Source organism: Salvelinus alpinus, chromosome 3, assembly GCF_045679555.1.
Source record: "Salvelinus alpinus chromosome 3, SLU_Salpinus.1, whole genome shotgun sequence".
Classification (NCBI taxonomy): Eukaryota; Metazoa; Chordata; class Actinopteri; order Salmoniformes; family Salmonidae; genus Salvelinus; species Salvelinus alpinus.
In genome coordinates, this window is record NC_092088.1 from 3,644,381 (window position 1) to 3,658,276 (window position 13,896).

Genomic DNA, 13,896 nt, shown 5'->3' on the forward strand with positions numbered 1-13,896 from the left:
CATGGTTAGCAGATGTTAATGGTCACATACACATGGTTAGCAGATGTTAATGCGAGTGTAGTGAAATGCTTGTGCTTCTAGTTCCGACAGTGCAGTAATAACCAACAAGTAATCTAACAATTCCACAACAACTACCTTATACACACAAGTGTAAAGGATGGAATAGGAATATGTACATATAAATATATGGATGAGCGATGACCGAGTGGCATGGGCAAGATGCAATAGATGGTATAAAATACAGTATATACATACACTACCGTTCAGAAGTTTGGGGACACTTAGAAATGTCCTTGTTTTTGAAAGAAAAGCAAAAAAAATTGTCCATTAATATAACATCAAATTGATCAGAAATACAGTGTAGACATTGTTAATGTTGTAAATGATTATTGTAGCTGGAAACGGCAGATTTTCTATGGAATAGCTACATAGGTGTACAGAGGCCCATTATCAGCAACCATCACTCCTGTGTTCCAATGGCAAGTTGTGTTAGCTAATCCAAGTTTATCATTTTAAAAGGCTAATTGATCATTAGAAAACCCTTTTGCAATTATGTTAGCACCGCTGGAAACTGTTGTCCTGATTAAAGAAGCAATAAAACTGGCCTTCTTTAGACTAGTTGAGTATCTGGAGCATCAGCATTTTGTGGGTTCGAGTACAGGCTCAAAATGTCCAGAAACAAAGACTTTTCTTCTGAAAGTCGTCAGTCTATTCTTGTTCTGAGAAATGAAGGCTAATCCATGTGAGAAATTGACAAGAAACTGAAGATCTCGTACAACACTGTGTACTGCTCCCTTCACAGAAAAGTGCAAACTGGCTCTAACTAGAATAGAAAGAGGAGTGGGAGGCCCCGGTGCACAACTGAGCACAACTACTTGTCCTCTTGCTCAGTTGTGCACCGGGGCCTCCCACTCCTCTTTCTGTTCTAGTTAGAGCCAGTTTGTACTTTTCTGTGAAGGGAGCAGTACACAGTACACAATAGCCTTCATTTCTCAGAACAAGAATAGACTGACGACTTTCAGAAGAAAGGTCTTTGTTTCTGGACATTTTGAGCCTGTAATCAAACCCACAAATGCTGATGCTCCAGATACTCAACTAGTCTAAAGAAGGTCAGTTTTATTGCTTCTTTAATCAGGAAAACAGTTTTCAGCTGTGCTAACATAATTGCAAAAGGGTTTTCTAATGATCAATTAGCCTTTTAAAATGATAAACTTGGATTAGCTAACACAACTTGCCATTGGAACAGAGGAGTGATGGTTGCTGATAATGGGCCTCTGTACACCTATGTAGATATTCCATAAAAAATCTGCCGTTTCGAGCTACAATAGTCATTTACAACATTAACAATGTCTACACTGTATTTCTGATCAATTTGATGTTATTCTAATGGACAAATTATTTGCTTTTCTTTTAAAAACAAGGACATTTCTAAATGACCCCAAACGTTTGAAAGGTCGTGTATGAGATGAGTAACGTAAGAAATGTAAACATTATTAAAGTGGCCTTATTTAAAGTGACGAGTGATCCTTTTATTAAAGTGGCCAATTGATTTCGAGTCTGTATGTAGGCAGCAGCCTCTCTGTGTTAGTGATGGCTGTTTAACAGTCTGATGGCCTTGAGATAGAAGCTGTTTTTCAGTCTCTCGGGCCCAGTTTTGGCTCTGTACTGACCTCGCCTTCTGGATGGTAGCGGGGTTAACAGGCAGTGGCTCGGGTGGTTGTTGTCCTTGATGATATTTTTGGCCTTCCTGTGACATCGGGTGGTGTAGGTGTCCTTCCATCTACCTTGTCGTCTAGAAACTGGTCATTGGCGAGTAATATACTCGGAAGCGGTGGGCGATGTGCACGTCTACGGAGCCTGACCAGGAGGCCACTCTGTCTACCTCTTCTGCAGCGACGTTGTTTTGGGTCGGCCTCTGGGATTAGATCCAACGTCCTGGGTGGTGCGAACAAAGGATCCACTTCAGGAAAGTCGTATTTCGAGAAACGAGTTTCCAAGTCAAAAATGTCAGAGTTTCCTAGTTCCGACATGTCATGAATGCAGCAATAATTACAATTTTTAACTCAAACTATCCTGGATTCTGCTGGGACTCAGAGTTCATTACAGTATACTAAAGACAGATCCAGTCAAAACACATGATTTATGACACATTAAAAGTCTATGAAATACAGTTGAAAATCAGATAGCTCTGTTGTTTATCTATGCAGAGTCACTTTACCCCTACCTACATGTACAAATTACCTCGACTAACCTGTAACCCCGCACATTGACTCAGTACCGGTCCCCCCTGTATATAGCCTCCACATTGACTCTGTACCGGTACCCCCTGTATATAGCCTCCACATTGACTCAGTACCGGTCCCCCCTGTATATAGCCTCCACATTGACTCGGTACCCGTAACCCCTGTATATAGCCTCGTTATTGTTATTTTATCGTGTTACTTTTTCTTATTATTTACTTTAGTTTATTTGGGAAATATTTTCTTAACTTGCTTGAAATGCATTGTTGGTTAAGTAAGATTTTCACGGTAAGGTCTACACCTGTATTCGGCGCATGTGACAAGTACATTTTGATTTGATTTGTTTTGTTGGATGTTCAGGGCCTGCTTTCATAGCTCTCAGAGTAGAGAACAGATCTAGGATCAGTTGTGCATTTTACATCACACTGAATACTATTCTGAAACCCTTTTATGAATTCCACTGACTGTCTTTAGACTGTTCTGTTGTCTTGATGGAAGTTGCGATCTCTGGTCAGAACACTAGAACACTCATTCAGTTTGGTCTTCAGCTGTGTGGCATCTGGTCTGTCCTCTGGGTTGGCACACAGCATCCACTCTATCACCTTGTTCTGTAACACAACCACACACAGTATCCCCTCTATCACCTTGTTCTGTAACACAACCACACATAGTATCCACGCTATCACCTTGTTCTGTTACACAACCACACACAGTATCCACTCTATCACCTTGTTCTGTAACACAACCACACACAGTATCCACTCTATCACCATGTTCTGTAACACAACCACACACAGTATCCACTCTATCACCTTGTTCTGTAACACAACCACACACAGTATCCACTCTATCACCTTGTTCTGTAACACAACCACACACAGTATCCACTCTATCACCTTGTTCTGTAACACAACCGCACACAGTATCCACTCTATCACCTTGTTCTGTAACACAACCACACACAGTATCCACTCTATCACCTTGTTCTGTAACACAACCACCACACAGTATCCACTCTATCACCATGTTCTGTAACACAACCACACACAGTATCCACTCTATCACCTTGTTCTGTAACACAACCACACACAGTATCCACTCTATCACCTTGTTCTGTAACACAACCACCACACAGTATCCACTCTATCACCATGTTCTGTAACACAACCACACACAGTATCCACTCTATCACCTTGTTCTGTAACACAACCACCACACAGTATCCACTCTATCACCTTGTTCTGTAACACAACCACACACAGTATCCACTCTATCACCTTGTTCTGTAACACAACCACACAGAGTATCCACTCTATCACCTTGGTCTGTAACACAACCACACACAGTATCCACTCTATCACCTTGTTCTGTAACACAACCACACACAGCATCAATGTATGTGTACCTCTATGGTGAACTGCGCGTTGAACTGTTGAGGAAACTTCTGGCTTCTGACATCATCCCAGACCTAAACAAGGAATACACACAGTAATGATGTGGTGCATTCTGGTTGTAGGCCTACAATCCATTACAGTTCAGGAGTACAACTACATCAAAGTCATTGACTTATAGTGCCTTCAGAAAGTAGTTACACCCCTTGACTTTTCCCATGTTTTGTTGTGTTACAAAGTGGGATTAAAATGGATTTAATTGTCATTTTTTTTTGTTAACGATCTACACAGAATACTCTGTAATGTCAAAGAGGAAGAATTCTAAAATTGTTTTTTTATGAATGGAAAATAAAACACTAATATATCTTGATTAGATAAGTATTCACCCCCTGAGTCAATATATGTTAGAATCAGATTTGGCAGCGATTAGAGCTGTGAGTCTTTCTGGGTAAGTCTCTCATTATTCTTTAAAAAAATTATTCATGCTCTGTGAACTTGGTTGTTGATCAATGCTAGAGAGCCATTTACAAGTCTTGCCATATATTTTCAAGCCGATTTAAGTCCAAACTGTAACTAGACCACTCAGGAACAATCAATGTCATCTTGTTAAGCAACTCCAGGTATATTTGGCCTTGTGTTTTAGGTTTTTGTCCTGCTGAAAGGTGAACTAATCTCTCAGTGTCTGTTGGAAAGCAGACTGAACCAGGTTTTCCCTCTAGGATTTAGGTCTACTGGGCTCCCGAGTGGCGCAGCGGTCTAAGACACTGCATCTCAGTGCAAGGAGGCATCACTGCAGTCCCTGGTTCAAATCCAGGCTGCATCACATCCGGCTGCGATTGGGAGTCCCAAAAGGGTGGCGCACAATTAGCCCAGCATCGTCTGGGTTTGGCCGTCATTGTAAATAAGTGTTTTTTCTTAACTTAAAAAAAACAATATTCCATTTATTTTTCTCCTGAAAAACTCCCTTGCTGATAAACATACCCATAAGATGACGCAGTTACCAACATTTTTGAAAATATGAAGAGTGGTACTCAGTGATGTGTTGTTTTGGAGTTTCTCCAAACATAACACTTTCTATTCATGATAAATAATGCCATATTTTTTGCAGTATTACTTTAGTGAGTTGTTGCAAACAGGATGCATGTTTTGGAATATTTGTATTCTGTACAGGCTTTCTTTTATTCACTCTGTCATTTATGTTAGTATTGTGGAGTAACTACAATGTTGTTGATCCATCCTCAGTTCTCTTATCACAGCCATTCAACTCTGTAACTGTTTTAAAGTCACCATTGGCCTCATGGTGAAATCCCTGAGCGATTTCCTTCCTCTCCGGCAACTGAGTTAGGAAGGACGTCTGTATCTTTGTAGTGACTGAGTGTATTGATACACCATCCAAAGTGTAATTAATAACTTCACCATGCTCAAAGGGATATTCAATGTCTGCTTTTTTATGTTTAACCATCTACCAATAGGTGCCCTTCTTTGCGAGGCATTGGAAAACCTCCCTGGTCTTTGTGTTTGATTCTGTGTTTAAAATTCACTACTCGACTGAGGGACCTTATAGATAATTGTATGTGTCTGGTACAGAGACGGTGTAGTCATTTAAAAATCAATTGGCTTGTTAAGCAAATGATTACTCCTGAACTTATTTAGGCTTGTCATAACAAAGGGGTTGAATACTTATTGACGCAAAAAAATTCAGCGTTTCATTTTTAATTAATTTGTAAACATTTCTAAAAACATAACTCCACTTTGACATTACGGGGTATTTTGTGTGGATCAGTGGCACAACATCAAGCTACATAAAATAAATTACATTTAATCTATTTTAAATTCTAGTTGTCACACATCAAAATGTGGGAAAATTCCAGGTGTGTGAATACTTTGTTAAGGCATTGTAGACCCTACATGACAGTGTTATCTACAGTCGTGGCAAAACGTTTTGAGAATGACACAAATATACATTTTCACAAAGTCTGCTGCCTCAGTTTGTATGATGGCAATTTGCATATATTCCAGAATGTTATGATCAGATGAATTGCAATTAATTGCAAAGTCCCTCTTTGCCATGCAAATGAACTGAATCCCTCCACTGCATTTCAGCCCTGCCACAAAAGGACCAGCTGACATCATGTCAGTGATTCTCTCGTTAACACAGGTGTGAGTGTTGGCGAGGACAACGCTGGAGATCACTCTATCATGCTGACTGAGTTCGAATAACAGACTGGAAGCTTCAAAAGGAGGGTGGTGCTTGGAATCATTGTTCTTCCTCTGTCCACCATGGTTACCTGCAAGGAAACACACGCAGCCATCATTGCTTTGCACAAAAAGGGCTTCACAGGCAAGGATATTGCTGCCAGTAAGATTGCACCTAAATCAACCATTTATCGGATCATCAAGAACTTCAAGGAGAGCGGTTCAATTGTTGTGAAGAAGGCTTCAGGGCACCCAAGAAAGTCCAGCAAGCGCCAGGACCATCTCCTAAAGTTGATTCAGCTGCGGGATCGGGGCACCACCAGTACAGAGCTTGCTCAGGAATGGCAGCAGGCAGGTGTGAGTGCATCTGTACGCACAGTGAGGCGAAGACTTTTGGAGGATGGCCTGGTGTCTAGAAGGGCATAAAAGAAGCTACTTCTCTCCAGGAAAAACATCAGGGACAGACTGATATTCTGCAAAAGGTACAGTGATTGGACTGCTGAGGACTGGGGTAAAGTCATTTTCTCTGATGAATCCCCTTTCCGATTGTTTGGGGCATCCGGAAAAAAGCTTGTCCTGAGAAGACAAGGTGAGCGCTACCATCAGTCCTGTGTCATGCCAACAGTAAAGCATCCTGAGAACATTCATGTGTGGGGTTGCTTCTCAGCCAAGGGAGTGGGCTCACTCACAATTTTGCCTAAGAACACAGCCATGAATAAAGAATGGTACCAACACATCCTCCGAGAGCAACTTCTCCCAACCATCCAGGAACAGTTTGGTGTGGAATAATCCCTTTTCCAGCATGATGGAACACCTTGCCATAAGGCAAAAGTGATAACTAAATGGCTCGGGGAACAAACATCGATATTTTGGGTCCATGGCCAGGAAACTCCCCAGACCTTAATCCCATTGAGAACTTGTGGTCAATCCTCAAGAGGCGGATGGACAAACAAAAACCCACAAATTCTGACAAACTCCAAGCATTGATTATGCAAGAATGGGCTGCCATCAGTCAGGATGTGGCCCAGAAGTTAATTGAAAGCATGCCAGGGCGGATTGCAGAGGTCTTGAAAAAGAAGGGTCAACAATGCAAATATTGACTCTTTGCATCAACTTCATGTAATTGTCAATAAAAGCCTTTGACACTTATGAAATGCTTGTAATTATACTTCAGTATTCCATAGTAACATCTGACAAAAATATCTAAAGACACTGAAGCAGCCGACTTTGTGAAAATGTATATTTGTGTCATTCTCAAAACTTTTGGCCATGACTGTACTATCTTAATCTTTCATTCCTTCCATCCATCAAAGTCATTCACAGTCACCTCTGCTTTCTCCATTCCAGACAGGTTCCAGAGCAGTTCAAAGTAGATCAGACCCAAAGCAAAGATGTCCACCTTTCTGTCGTAGAAGGTCTTGTTCCTCTGTTGACACATTGGACATTACACTGATAGAAATGTTGAACCTTTTACTGCAGTGATTATTGGTCATCTTAAACAAATCAACTTTGAAACAAAAGTATACAACTCACACACATAGTTGTGGTCTTGTACCATTTCAGATATACAGTTGAAATGTATTACATTTGGAGTTTGCATCCCAATATTACACTTTATATACATCACAGAAGACTGAAATATAACGAAACCATTGAAACGCCAGATTTACAGCGTTTTTTAAAATGAATTATATAATTATGAAAAATATGAATAACATTCCACCCATGAGACCACTAGAGGGCGATATTGTCATTTGACTGCAGGAAAGGGCTACAAGGTCAATCTGCAGTTAAAACAATAACAAAGTGTCTGGTAAAAAGTGTTTTGGTAAAAAGCTCAGGGATACGCCTGAATGTAACCCCAAATTCATAGACAGACCTATGGATGCAAGGACTGACCATCCAAAATATTGTTTTAACCATGTTTTGAAGCGATACAGTGTGTGTTTACATTTACCTGTTCAGGGGCCATGTAAGACATGGTTCCTGTCCTTTTCGTTCTCTCCAGCAGGTTTTCATCGTTGTCGTTATCTTCTGCCGTCACCAGACCAAAGTCCCCGATCTTTACTTCGCCATTCCCCTCTCCGACACTCATACCAAACATGATGTTAGCAGGCTAGAAGAAGAAGAAGAAGCTCTTCAAACATGAATATGTCCATAACCCACCGGTCATAAACCTGTGATGGACGAGGATAAGTAGTAAGTTGTGACAACCTTTAGGTCTCTGTGTAGGAGTTTCTTGTAATGGATGTATTCTACTCCGTTTACTATCTGCTGGGTGATGTGTAGACTCTCCTCCCTGCGTTTGGGTTTCCGATGAGCGTTCCTCTCGTCGATCCACACTTTTAGAGTCCTCTTGTCACATAGTTCCATCTGGATGTACAGGAACTCAGAGGACGAACTGCTACCTGAACTAAAGCAGCAGGAAGTAAAGAAAAATATCATGCTTTCAGTTTGCTGGACAAATGATCTGAAATGGGAACAGACCTTACAGAAATGGGAGCAACAACTTATACCAATAAAATGGAAAATATGATTGTTCTTTATACGTGCTACGGCTATGATATGGGGTCATTTATCTACCTTAGTTGAATACACTGATTAAATCCCTCGAGATAATGTTTTTTCCATTTATGTTTTGAGGTTGGACTTTAGCACTTATAGCTCGTTAGCACGTAGAGCGGTAGGTCCCTCTTAGGTCCCAGCTCATGGTGGGTCCCTTTTAGGTCCCAGCTCATGGTGGGTCCCTTTTAGGTCCCAGCTCATGGTGGGTCCCTTTTAGGTCCCAGCTCATGGTGGGTCCCTTTAAGATCCCAGCTCATGGTGGGTCCCTTTTAGGTCCCAGCTCATGGTGGGTGTCTTTTAGCTCCCAGCTCATGGTGGGTCCCTCTTAGGTCCCAGCTCATGGTGGGTCCCTTTTAGGTCCCAGCTCATGGTGGGTCCCTTTAAGATCCCAGCTCATGGTGGGTCCCTTTTAGGTCCCAGCTCATGGTGGGTGTCTTTTAGCTCCCAGCTCATGGTGGGTGTCTTTTAGGTCCCAGCTGTTGTTGCTAGTCAACTTACAGTGGACACCCCCATGAGTGTCTATCAGAACCCCTTCTAAAACACCACCTGTTTCCTTTAATTTGTTGTCAGTGACTCTTTGTTAGTTCCCCCATCTGTTTGAGTGACATTATTGGTTTTCCTGCTGGGGAACGTAACACTAACATCCCATAGTGCAATAGGACAGGGACAGTAGTAGTAATGTTACTCTGAAGTGGTGTCGCTCTCAGAGGCGGTGTCACATCGGTAGGCGGTGTCCTCCAGCCAGGCGGTGTAGTAACGTACTATGTTGGGGTGCTGAAGGTCTGCTAAGGCACCAACCTCCCGCTTAGCTTTCCTGAGGAAAGAGTCACAGATTTTTTTAAAATCACTCAGTGTCGAATATTATGCAGCGGCTGCATTGAGTGAAAGATCTTACTTCGGATTGCTAAAGTAATCAGAACACAATCGACTATACCCTTTGCTCCGTACTATCTTCACGGCAAAATACTTCTGCTCCAGTTCCCGTCGCGCCTTATAAACGTTGCCAAAGCCTCCTTTACCAATCTTCTCTATCGAGTTAAACTCTGATAAAAACCTGAGAAAATAAATAATATTTAAATAATCAATCCATCGACATGATCAAACTGTGATCAGTATCATAGATGGTTAGTGTTCCATCAGAAAATAGATTTCAATGCCATCTACTTCATACATTAATATGTGTGGGGGTAGATAAATGAGTATCATTGTCATGCTAAAAGTAAACCCATAGTGTACCTAGATTTAACTGGTTGGTTGGATGTCCTTCCACTTGACAAGGTTTCTAAATTGTTGCCTTTTAAATTGGGACCTTCCTTTAAAAAAAACAACAATGACAAACACTCAATCAACATTTAATACTGCAGTCCATATATCCTCAACAGCAGGGGTGGGCAACTTTGAATGGGGGCCTGGGGCCACAATAAATTTGAACTCAGCGGTTGCCTCGCAGGTCTGCGTACCCACATCCGTAAGGTTTCCGTTAGTCGGTAATAGCCGTCTTTTGGCCGCAAAAAAAATTAGATAAGCTCCTAAATGAAATTGGCACCGCCCAATTGTCCGGGAGAAGATAAAACATCCAAAAACTGCCCAAATACAGGTGTGCCAAGCTTGTAGCGTCATACCCAAGAAGAATCGAGGCTGTAATCGCTGCCAAAGGTGCTTCAACAAAGTACTGAGTAAAGGGTCTGAATACTTATGTTAAACGTGATATCAGTTTTTTTTTGTATAAATTTGCTCCCCCAAAAAACAAACTGTTTTTGCTTTGTCATTATGGGGTATTGTGATGTCATTATGGGGTATTGTGATGTCATTATGGGGTATTGTGATGTCATTATGGGGTATTGTGATGTCATTATGGGGTATTTTGTGTAGATTGAAGAGGGGGGGGGGGGAAACAGTTGAATCCATTTTAGAATAAGGCTGTAACGTAACAAAATGTGGTAAACGTCAAGGGGTCTGAATACTTTCCGAAGGCACTGTATTTTATTAATCACACGCGTAAAGCACACAGATATAGAGCCTTTGAGGGAAAATCTGTCAGACGCCGCTTTTATAACACCAATCACTGCTGCAACAATTGTAAATGCAATCGTGTGCCAAAAAATATTTTTTTTGGGCCACGATTAAAAATAGCTGGGGTTTTTACTGGTAATGGAAGAGAGCTTTTCATTCACAATTCCAATGCATAAGGAAGGCAGAAGGCAGGCGTCATCAGCGCGTCACACTTTTCAATGAGCTGGAGGCAGTATGCATTTTGATACTTATTTGTTTCTACTTAACGATTTACTACATGTTTTTACCTTGTTTCAAAGTAACCCAGGCAAAATCTCACCTTATCCGTGGAGGCAATTCTTTTATACAGACTTCCATATGCCATTTAAACCAGTAGCCTATTGTTTTATACAGACTGCCATATGCCATTTAAACCAGTAGCCTATTGTTTTATACAGACTTCCATATGCCATTTAAACCAGTAGCCTATTGTTTTATACAGACTGCCATATGCCATTTAAACCAGTAGCCTATTGTTTTATACAGACTGCCATATGCCATTTAAACCAGTAGCCTATTGTTTTATACAAACTTCCATATGCCATTTAAACAAGTAGCCTATTGTTTTATACAGACTTCCATATGCCATTGAAACCAGTAGCCTATTGTTTTATACAGACTTCCATATGCCATTGAAACCAGTAGCCTAATGTTTTATACAGACTTCCATATGCCATTGAAACCAGTAGCCTATTGTTTTATACAGACTGCCATATGCCATTGAAACCAGTAGCCTATTGTTTTATACAGACTTCCATATGCCATTGAAACCAGTAGCCTATTGTTTTATACAGACTTCCATATGCCATTGAAACCAGTAGCCTATTGTTTTATACAGACTTCCATATGCCATTGAAACCAGTAGCCTAATGTTTTATACAGACTTCCATATGCCATTGAAACCAGTAGCCTATTGTTTTATACAGACTTCCATATGCCATTGAAACCAGTAGCCTATTGTTTTATACAGACTTCCATATGCCATTGAAACCAGTAGTCTATTGTTTTATACAGACTTCCATATGCCATTGAAACCAGTAGCCTATTGTTTTATACAGACTTCCATATGCCATTGAAACCAGTAGCCTATTGTTTTATACAGACTTCCATATACCATTGAAACCAGTAGCCTATTGTTTTATACAGACTTCCATATACCATTGAAACCAGTAGCCTAATGTTTTATACAGACTTCCATATGCCATTGAAACTAGTAGCCTATTGTTTTATACAGACGCCCTGACCTTAGAGTTCCTTATTATTTTCTATGTTTGGTTAGGGTCAGGGTGTGACTCGGGTGGGAAAATCTGTTTTCTATTTCTTTGTTGTTTTGGGCCGAGTGTGGTTCCCAATCAGAGGCAGCTGTCTATCGTTGTCTCTGATTGGGTAATCATATATAAGTTGTCCTTTTCCGTTTTGGGTTTTGTGTTGTTTTCTGTTTAGGTGGTTTCCCCAGACAGAACTGTGCGCTTTCGTTTTCTCCTTTTGTCATTTTTGTTTGAGTGTTTTTGTGAACATTAAATCATGACCACTTTCGACGCTGCGCTTTGGTCTCCTTCCGACGACGAACGTAGCGCGTGGAATGCTGTACTATAAAGGCGCACGCATCGGCTAGTGATTTTGCTGTTCGTTAAACATCCTGTTGGCTCCAGGATAAGTTAAACGTGGGCAGTAATTGTAACATCTTCAACGTGCACGGTAAGGACACACATCATTGCATCCTCGACTTGTATGTTCTGTTCAGACGAATTATCATAACGTAAATGGAATTGGCTGTCATTCTGAGCACCGTGGGTGGACACTCGATTCAGGTTACGTACCCCAATGCATATGGGTCCAGTACATTTCTCAAATTGTCCGGTAAATTAAAATGCTGCAGGTCAAATGTCCAGAGCCACATTTTCATAACGGAAACCCTAATCTATTTTTAATTTCATGCATTTCTACACATTTTGCCATGGAGTGTAGAGCAAATGTTGCGGTTTTAAAGCAAGTTTGATGCAATTCTACACATTTTGCCATGTGGTGGAGACATTTTTATTTTTTTGTTTTAAATATGATATCTGAGTGAGATTGACTCACAAAATCAAATGGGGGGGCCCAACGACCGGTAATTCGACCATGATAACAAGTTTAGATTGCTGAGTTAGTTTAGCGGGCCAGCTGTCTAAAGAATGTTAGCTGACTGACGAGTAAAACTGGATCACAACAAAATTTAGAAATTGCACCTTGTGTAGTCCACTATTCTAGTAAGTTGAGACCTTGAGAGCTGAATTCCCACCAAAATTCAATAATACTCTTTTGATCCGAGGGCCTTCAAAAAGGCGCCAGTTGCCCATCCCTGCTATAGAGTAGCCTCTACAACAAACTGCTCGAAGATCAAACCATCACATAGTCAGTTGCAGCCAAATATATTGTCATCCTTGCACTTTTCTTAAATATTTTCCTCTATCTTGTCAAACAAGTTGAAATTGAAAAGACTGTTTGGTCTCTAGATCTTTTTATTTGATTTTCTACATTGCAGAAAATGTTTTGCTACCTCTGGTACTAGGGGCCTTGAACGTGTGCAAGGCATCATTAACTCAGCAGATTAGCAGGTATTTCGGGAGTCCAATGTTCAACCCAGTGTCCAAAAACTGAGGTCTCCATTGAAGGTTGTGGGTCTTCCAGCAGGCAAACACACATCAAACACACGTCAAAAAGCACAGAAGAGATGTTCAACTGTTCTGGAATGACCAGTGAAGAGTCCAGACCTGAATCACATTCAGAACCTATGGCGAGATCTGAAAACAGCAGTTGGAGGAGGAAACCCCTCAAACGTTGAAGAATTAGAGCAGGTTGCCGCTGAAGACTGGGCCAAATCGCCAGTAGAAAGCTGTAGGAAGCTCATTGATGCCTACAAGAAGTTTGTCTGCAGTTATCTTGGCCAAAGACTGTGCAACCAAGTACTAACTCAGAGGTGCCAATCATATATCTTAAAAAAAAAAAAATGACCGACATTTACAAAAATAAAATAGTTATTTTTCTATTTTAACTTATTTAAAGAAGAATTTGGAATGATTTAAGAAAAGTGCCAATGCATTTGACCACAACTCTAAGTGTATAATCAAGATAATTATTTTCATCTTGGACCACACAGGAAATAGGTCAGTGACTTTTCATCTCTGTCATATCAATTAAATCAATCTACCAATCTACCAATCTACCAATCTACCAATCAAGTCATACTTTTCTCAGAAGTTTTTTTTTAGTATCTTGGAGACTAATACCTGTTTGGTCTTGACCGGTGACATCAGGAAGTTGGGTGCTAATCTAAAGCAGAGGTCAAAGGTCAGATAGTCCAGGTATTGGAGTGTAAAATAAAAACAACTTAATCTTGAAAGAAGAAAGTCTTGAATTGGGGCTTACCTTATTTTAGGCTTCACATTTACAGGGCTTTCGTCCTGCTTATA

General features: G+C 40.7%; 2 protein-coding genes across 5 annotated transcripts in view; both read right to left on the reverse strand.

Moving 5' to 3' along the window:
* pkz (protein kinase containing Z-DNA binding domains) overlaps nt 1–2,842 on the reverse strand; it is a 39,452-nt gene extending 36,610 nt beyond the window's left edge. The window contains exon 1 of one of the 2 annotated variants that reach the window (XM_071391293.1): nt 2,706–2,842. In XM_071391293.1, the coding sequence (XP_071247394.1) occupies nt 2,706 (1 nt within the window). In that variant the 5' untranslated portion in view covers nt 2,707–2,842. Of the gene's footprint in view, nt 1–1,670; nt 1,974–2,705 lie in introns of those variants that run through there. The other variant, XM_071391295.1, reaches the window with a different exon arrangement.
* eif2ak2 (eukaryotic translation initiation factor 2-alpha kinase 2) overlaps nt 2,122–13,896 on the reverse strand; it is a 37,070-nt gene continuing 25,295 nt past the window's right edge. Inside the window, exons 11-20 of one of the 3 annotated variants that reach the window (XM_071391291.1) lie at nt 13,853–13,887; nt 13,714–13,756; nt 9,629–9,705; nt 9,327–9,446; nt 9,078–9,206; nt 8,042–8,240; nt 7,785–7,943; nt 7,155–7,253; nt 3,646–3,708; nt 2,122–2,848 (exon numbers count right to left, since the gene is read on the reverse strand). In XM_071391291.1, coding sequence (XP_071247392.1) covers nt 2,711–2,848; nt 3,646–3,708; nt 7,155–7,253; nt 7,785–7,943; nt 8,042–8,240; nt 9,078–9,206; nt 9,327–9,446; nt 9,629–9,705; nt 13,714–13,756; nt 13,853–13,887 — 1,062 coding nt within the window. In that variant the 3' untranslated portion in view covers nt 2,122–2,710. Of the gene's footprint in view, nt 2,849–3,645; nt 3,709–7,154; nt 7,254–7,784; nt 7,944–7,993; nt 8,241–9,077; nt 9,207–9,326; nt 9,447–9,628; nt 9,706–13,713; nt 13,757–13,852; nt 13,891–13,896 lie in introns of those variants that run through there. The other 2 variants (XM_071391289.1, XM_071391292.1) reach the window with 2 other exon arrangements.